The sequence below is a fragment of the mitochondrial genome of Carica papaya, assembly GCF_054855325.1.
Source record: "Carica papaya mitochondrion, complete genome".
NCBI lineage: Eukaryota > Viridiplantae > Streptophyta > Magnoliopsida > Brassicales > Caricaceae > Carica > Carica papaya.
In genome coordinates, this window is record NC_012116.1 from 411,578 (window position 1) to 420,000 (window position 8,423).

The 8,423-nt window shown below is 45.7% G+C and overlaps 1 protein-coding gene across 1 annotated transcript; it reads left to right on the top strand.

Moving 5' to 3' along the window:
• Positions 1-3,848: 3,848 nt before the first annotated feature.
• On the top strand, positions 3,849-4,652 carry mttB (Sec-independent protein translocase; the record flags this gene model as incomplete). Its single annotated transcript has 1 exon — positions 3,849-4,652. A coding segment is annotated over one exon (804 nt), but the record flags the coding sequence as incomplete, so codon positions are not given.
• Between the last annotated feature and the right edge of the window lie 3,771 nt (positions 4,653-8,423).

The following is an 8,423-nucleotide window of genomic DNA, read 5'->3' on the forward strand; positions in this document are numbered from 1 at the left end:
TTCCTGATGGGACAATTGAGAGGCTGAAAGCTTGTCTAGTGGCCAAAAGCTACACTCAAATCCCAGGTAACGATTATGCTGAGACTTTCTCTCCGGTAGCTAAACTCACCTCGGTTCGAGTTCTCTTATCTCTTGCAGCCAACCGGAACTGGCCCTTGCACTAATTGGATGTGAAGAAAGCCTTCCTCCCTCAAACCTCACTGAAGATGGCGTCGGGGTAGGAAGGGGCAACCTCCCGGCTTTGTTGCTCAGAGAGAGTCACGGAAAGTATGAAGATTACGGAAGGCTATCTATGGTCAAATGCAATCTTCTCGGGCCCAGTTCGAAAAATTGACTACAGCCCTAACTTCACTCGGCTTCTACCGAAGTCAAGTAGACCATTCGGTCTTTGTTAAACATAGTGACCGAGGGATGATCGCATTGGTTGTTTATGTCGATGATATTGTCATTACTGGAGATGATGGACTTGGTATTTTTGCCTTAAAGCCTTTTGTCCATATTGGCCTTCACTCCAAACGATCGGTTCGAGTCTACTGCCGCAATTGGCAATTAATTGGATAAGCGGTGGTCGTTCGTAGGCTTACTCGCCTCTAGCTCTTCTTCTTTGGGATGAAAGCCCCGTCCTTGCCGAACCTGTGTCAAATTCCTCGTCTGAATTGAATAGCTCATCGTCCTCGATTTGGTCACCTCAGTCTTCCTTGACCTCGGGTTAGTCTGATTCCACGCGAACTGCTAATGCGGTTGTGGCTGGTTGAGGTGCCGCTCTTCTTTCTGATGCGGGAGCCCCCTTTTCCGTAAGTGAGAGCACTAGCACCGTCCGACTCCACTGGTACTATTTATCTATATATGGATCGTGTGTGCTTTCTCCCCGATCAAATGACTTCGGTACCTTGCAGAACGACCTCTAAACATCAAAATGAGGACTTCTGTCTGAAAAGCGTCCGATAGGTCAGTGGCCGGTCTAATTTGATGGGCGAAGATTATAGGTTTTCACGCCCTAAGCGCCCGCTTTTTAAAACGAAAAGTAGGATGAATTTCTTCCTTCCCCCTCATGTAGTCGTCGGCCTCATCCGCTGTTGTTTAGCAATTCGAAAAACTGAAGGCTCGAAACGACCGGAAAAAGGAATTGATCCGCTCCTTAGCCTCCGATCGATTTCCTACCTTCGTCGTAAAGAGGTCCCACGCTAAGCGCACTACTCCCAGGCAAGGTCATAAGAACCTTTGGGAATCCCTCCCACGGTAAATCCGCCTCTATGATCCACGAAAAAGACAGGAGTTGAATGCTCTTCTTTATTTAACTGTGCCGCATATGTTTATAAGCTCAGCTTGGCCCCAAAATCTCATTTTTCTATTCAAATCCCTACTCAACACGGTGCCTTAAGGAGAATCCGAAGCTGGTTGCTAGCGGAAGTAGCGCGCCAAAGAGCAAAGCGAAGCATTCAACAAAGAAATGGTATAAGCGGAAGGGAAGGCGCAACGGTTGGCGACTGCCCGAGGAGTGAGACCTCTCTTCTTTTCCCTTTAGAAAGGAGACAATAAGCCCGTCAACATTGAAGCTTCCGCTTTTGGCAGCTGTTAGGCAAGTGATACCATATGCAAGTCCGGACCTATATAGTGAGGGTGCGTTAAGGCGAGTTGATGAGCTAAGACGGCAGGCTGACTTTTCATATGTGGGGGCAACCTGACGTTAAGCACTGGGGCCAGCCACAAAGGAAGAGGCTTGAATGTTGATATATACCGTCTTTCAGCTGACCTTTCCAAACGAAATCAAGCTAGAAAAAGATTAAGCAAGTGCTGCCTTAATGAAATGGCTTATAGTAGAGTAGAACATTCATTCCTTACCGCCGCTGCCTGCTTAAGACTAAAAGAAAGCTAGTAGTGAGACTTCTATTCTGCCGCCCCTCTCTCTTAAAGCTACGGCATCCCACCGATCCTCGCATCGGCTCTGCTAGTTGGCTTTGCTATCAAGGCATAGCATTCTATGGACTCTTCCACCACGTCCAGAAATGGTATGCCAACACGTTTTCTCCTTAGCTAACCAAAGTCTTCTGATGGCAATAACCGCCTTTGCCGTTAAAAAGTCAACCGGTGTTCTCCCTACGCGGGTAAGACCCTACTCGTATTACCATGGTAATACGAGTTTGATATGTAATACGCCCATAGGGACGACGTCACACCAGACGTCCTGCTTTAACTTCCCCTGCTCCAACTTAGCAGCAGGGGCATCTTCTCACCCCTTACTCAACATAGGGGCCACTGCTCATGCCCTTTTTGGTCTGATTCGATAGGGCTCTGGATGAGGCCCTTACTAAAAAGGGCTGAAGCCCCAACTGATCCACCATCTCCGTGGACGCGCTATCTTATCCGAACTCCCAGCATCAATGATCATCTTTGCACTGGCCGATTCCGACATAGATTCGGAATACAGCCTTCCGTCTCCTCCTCCTTTCTGCTGACGTTGGCTCACGTTGCCACACAATCTAACGACAGCGAAACTTTCTCCTCTTCTAAGCTTCAGAACCCCCGCTATGTTTCCGACTTGAACTTACCTTTAGAGCTTCCCGGGCTCTAGGCTCCACAACGTTCACTCTTCCATCTTCAGCTGGTCTATTCTGCACTCCCCCAGCAGCATTCGTCCGTCTGAACATTGGGACAGTAACGAGCAAAATGCCCCACTCCTCCACATTCATAACAGTTACCGGATTTCCTCCGCTGAGCCTTTTCTTATCTCCTTTGCAGCAAGCTCTGCTAGCCTCGCGCTCCAAACTGATAGCGTCTCGACGTTCTCCTTGACGCCGTCCTGGCGCTCTCCCCCTTGACTTTAAGAAGTTTGTAAAAAGGCTCACGTTTTTTGGCTTCCTATAAAGCAAACCCCTTGACGGTTGTGGCAACTTTCTACTCCTCTTGAGCTGTCTTGGCATATCTAAAATGGCTTCGAGCATCCGGCTTCACCACTGCTGCCTGCTCTCTTCTTCTTCGGCACTTCCCAGTCCACAACGGACCTGATCTTCTCTTGATCCATCTGAATCACACCCTTGCTGATCCAATGGCCAAGAAAGAGCACTTTCGTCTGAGCACCGTTTCACGTACAGCTTCTTTTCCTGCTACACCCGGAACACTGTACTCAGGGTTCCCTCCAATGAGTGACTATAAACGATTATGTCATCGAGGTTTTCCACTACAAACTGGTCAAGGTAAGGGTTTGAGTTATCCATTTACGTGCGGAACAAGACCTGAATTAGGATGATATTCATAGATCAGTTACTATTTGTGTACGTTATGGAGTCTCCACTCCATGTTGAAAGCTCTTTCAAATAGCATGAGCGTTGAAAGTCTTCAATAAGACTAGAGCGTTATCTTCTTTTTTTTTTGAAGGGGGTGGAATGAAGAAAAGAAGAGAGGAGGAAAGTGGTTCACTGGAGTTTGTCTCTTGAAAATGGTTTTCTTTCTTTACTTTCTTGAAGGTCTTTTTCTCTATTTTTTTTCATGGTATCAGAGCCAACAAGAGAATTAGGGTGCTGAAACATTAACCCAAAACCCGCTTGCTTAGAGAATCAAACTGTTCCTGTCTGCTTTTTCTGTTTTTCTTTTTTGACCGATAGAAATGGAAACTCTTTTGTTATATGCCCTATACCCAAAAAAGATCTTTGGTAGATCCTAACACGAATTATGTACATAATGAGGATCACAATCATTGATACAGTTTGGGTACCAAGCTATCTTATCAATATATTTACAAAAAAGCCTTCGATGTAGTGATGAAATTTTGATACATAATCAATCCTATTTCTTTTTGTTTATTACTAAAATGAATCGAACCCTATCAAATCTTTATATTTCTCCTTTGAATTACTTATAAATATATATCCTATGAATTTCATTTCGCACCGGAAACTATTCTAGGAGAAGTTCGAATCCGTTCCGTTCGGATATTGATCGGTCTTGGTTTGACATGGTTTACGCGTTACTGGTTCCCGGAAGAGTTAATTTCTCCATTAGCTAAACCCTTTCTTACCCTGCCTTTGGACTCGTATTTTGTTTGTACACAATCAACGGAAGCCTTCCCGACATATGTTGCAACGTCTTCAATAGCATGCTCTTACTTCGTCTTTCCTTTAATAAGTTATCAAATTTGGTGCTTTTTGATCCCCTGTAGCTATGGGGAACAAAGGACTAAATACAATCGATTCCTCCATTTAAGTGGTTCTCGCTTCTCCTTGTTCCTGTTCCTAACTCCTCCCCGGGTCGTTCCCAATGTTTGGCACTTTCCATACTTCGTGGGTGAAACATCAACAAATTCGCTCATGATCAAGTTACAACCTAAGATCTATGACCATATTATGTTAACTGTTCGTATTTCGTTCATTCCATCGGTATGCTCCCAGGTACCTGTAATTGTGATCCGTTTGCCAGAACCAAGGGGTCTTTCTGTGGAAACCTCCACGAACAATCGTCGTTTTTTGATGGTTTTTCCGCTTCTCACAGCTGCTCTTTCCACACCTCCGGATATCTGGTGCCAAATCGTCGCCCGTTTCCTTATTTCTTTGATAATAGAGTTGGCTATTTTTGTGGCATCGATTGTACAAGTTCGTGAAGAGGGCTGGACGAGTGGAATGAGGGAGAGCGGCTCGATCGACAAAAAAGAAGAGTAGCCCCCCTAGAACCTGGCAAAGTCACTATCAATGAATTCCCGAGCAATTCTCAACCAACATATACGATTCATTCCCTAAAGCCTTACCTTAGGAGCGGGATGAGTGATACATCCGGCGAGCGCCGGTGAAGAACGCAAGCAAAGCTGAGCTTCGCGGAGCGGACCAATCTTCCGTACCGCCCCCCTGACTCTCTCTCTAAAAAGAAAAGCCTGCGGGAAGCGCGAAGAGCTAAGCCATTAATGTCGTGGCGAAGGTTGAATGAATGGATCTGAGAAGGAATCAATCTGTGCCAGTTATCTCTTAATAGCATCAACGGGAGCAGCAGTAGCAGTTAACGGTAAGCGATAGGGGGGGTGAGGCTAGAAGTTTTTCTTGGTCTCATGTTCCCATCTGAGGTAGCACCTGAAGTTCTAGGTTCCACCACACAGGCTTCTTTTGTCTGTGTCTTCTCAGGAGTTCTATTCTTCTTTATCAGTCACTTTATCAACGAACTTAGATCGTCGGGCGATGTGACTAAGATAGTTCTAAATATCTGTGGCTTTGGAAGCAAGCTCTTCAAAAGTTATGGGCCATACACCTTGTAGATATACCGCCATGTCCGGTCGAAGGTTGTTCATGTACATGCGAACTGCTTCTGACTCAGTGATGGGTTGAGGACGATGTAAACTTAGATTCCTCCAGCGGTTGATCGGAGAATAGCAAGATATCTTATTGTAATAGTTAGCTAATTCCTTCAAACCCGTCAAAGTCCCATATCTCCTTCTCTGCCTTTGTCCCCTTACCAGCTTTCGAACTCCCTTCCCTGTCAGCCCTCTAGTTGAGACTATCCTAGGCTGAGAGCTGTAATGGATAGGATTTCTGACTTCCACTCCCTATAGGGCAGGAGCGCTTCAAGCCTAGGCTAAGAGAGAATGCGACGGTTCCGCCTGAGTGGATTGAGGCACGGAGGGACGGGATTGGCTTTCCTACTTTACACAGTTTTAGTGGCTAGGAAAAGGCCTGAAAGACGAAGGAAAAGTGAATTAAGAGAAAAATGCATAGCTATCTCCCGCGGACAAGGGATACTAGATCGTAGACTATCTCCCAGAGCCTCATGGTTGTCTTTCGTTGTGCTAGCCCTCATCAGGGAACCTTAGTGTAGACCGTTCGATCGAGAGCTCCGACACCGCGGAAGGTTAATCAACTCTTTTTCCAGCTTCAAAAACGGAAATTCAAACATCGAGGAGCAGACCCTGGGCCAATTACTGGCATTGACGAGAACGGCTTGACTTTGAGAGTTGGAGGTACCTAATACTAGTCGACCAGAGAGAAGCCGACTTATCCGACAAGGCTAAAAAAGAATGGTTTATTGACCAGTTTCCACGGACTTTCGATAACCGGCTTGTGGAGGTGCCCATTATGCCGTTCGTTATGCCTCTTGTGATTGAGGTGTCCGGTGGACGTTCCCTTAGTTCCGCTCGCCATCAGGCTACTCATGCTTGTGTTTGCACTAGAGGTGTTGAGCCATCGACAACTCGAACTAAACCAATACCAATGACACAGTAATCACGATCAACCACTTTACCTACAACACAGCTCTCATGGTAACGCCATATGGTGCTAACGGTTCGGCGACACAAATCAGCCATCTGCGCATAGTCAGACTGGTCAACAGGCAATGCAGGCCCGACAAACCTGAAATTTCGAGCTCCAAACCATTCACAGAACATGAAGTCCTGCATAGACCGGCTCTAAGGGCTGCCCCTGACTCTATTTCCTTAATTGAAATGGCGGGGCAGGAGAGAGAACCAAAGAACAACCAGATAGATCATAGGTGATCACAGAAACTTCTACCTAACTGATTAGGCGCCTCCTTACTTCTTAGGACCTTCATACCTTGAAAATGAAAGGAAGTAGGCGGGGAAGAGTAGGTCAAAATGACCTGGGATAACTGAGTGTCGTTGCCGGGAGTCGACAAGACTTGGAAGCCAGCTTGCCTTAGATGCTTAGAGCTGCGGGCGGAAAACCGCGAGGGATGACGAAAGCATCAATGGGGCGCTAAGTTCCCTCTTTAGGGAAGGAGACAAGAAGGCTGTGATTGAGGAAGAAAGGCCGTGAATGCTGGACTGCTTAAACCTCAGATTAGAAGAGGGGGGTTGTGGTCCCTCTAATCCGTGCCATGTGAAGCAGTCGATTTGACTCGATCTTCGGAGAATTGTCCCATTAATATATATTAGAACGGGGAAAGAAGTCCGACGTTCATGTGTTAAAGAAGCAACCCCCACAACCATGGAGAATCTCTATGGGAGCAAGCCTAAGAAGAAGTTTCCCTCTCTTAATCCTTTCAGCCTCTGTAACAGTTGGCCTCTTCTCATGATTTGGGTGCTAGCAAGAAAGTCCCACCATAAGCATCCTCTGCATCTCCACTGCATTAAACGTCCCTTTCAACTTTGGATCAACTGCCTCAATCAGTTTCCATTTCTCCCAGTAGCTCCATACCCAATCAACAAGCACCGTACCAGCATCATCGACAGGCCTTTTCCCTGTAGCTACCTCTAGCACCACTACACCGAAGCTGTAAACATCCGTTTTCTGTGATGGAACACCAGAATAAACATATTCAGGAGCAAGATATCCCATTGTCCCAGCTGGTATTGTAGCTTCCCTGGTCATAGAACTATGTTCATAGACTTCTGCCAAACCAAAATATCCTAGCTTGGTATTGAATTCTGCATTAAGCATTATATTTCAAGTCTTCACGTCCCTATGAATTATCTGTCTCTCACATTCTTCATGCAGATATGAAAGAGCAGACGCAACTCCGAGAACTATATTCAACCTTTGCTTCCAGGAGAGGAAAACTGCAGAACTGGTGTTCTTGTGAAGAACTTTGTCCAGGCTACCATTGGGTAAGTACTTATAGTTATAGACCAGGACTCATTCTGATCCTTCACAGCACCATCCTTGAAGCTGAACCAAATTCTTGTGCCTTAAGCAGCCAACCATTGTTGCAAACTCAGTGAGAAAAGGATTGCGAGTACAGTCAATCCCTGCGCGATCAAACTTCTTGATAGCCACCGATCCACCTGAGGTCAGAGACCCTTTCTCCTTTATAGACCGTAGCTGAAGCCCCTTTACCGACAATTCTGTTTCGATTAAACCCCATTGTAGCTGACTTTCTCTCCGAAATTGACAACCTTGATGGCACTCTATTCAATCTACAGGTTCTGCCTTCTTTACTTCTGCTAATACTCCTCTTTCTCCACACCACCAAGAAAACGATTATGACAAGAACTCCAATTATAGAGAGGACAAATGCGGCTAAACCACCCAACCCCAAGGCTATGTCTCCAATCTTTGCTCTTCTTTCATGAAGATTACTAGGCTTGTCATTCTTTCTTGAAAAATTTGGATAGCACAAAAAACAATCCCCTTCTTCAATTGTATCCATAGGGGTAACAGTAGGGAGAGACCTAAAAGTGAGAAATCTCCAATGATGAACAATGTGAGCTGCTGATCCTTGCCCGTTAGAAGCAGAGAAACCAACATGCATATACTCCTTGAAATGCTGAAAAAGGTCAACCCGAGCCACAAGAATAGGACTTGAAGGCCTAATCTGAGAGTCACTAGCCCAAACCTGAGTCAACTTTGCTGCATCTGTGTACTCAATCCAAGCTGTAATCTGTCTCCCATTTTATAAGATCAATCCCTATTGACTCAGCATCAACTGAAGCAAAAGATATGACTGTGTTAACATCAACACCAATGTGATTACCATTGTTATCAGCAAGT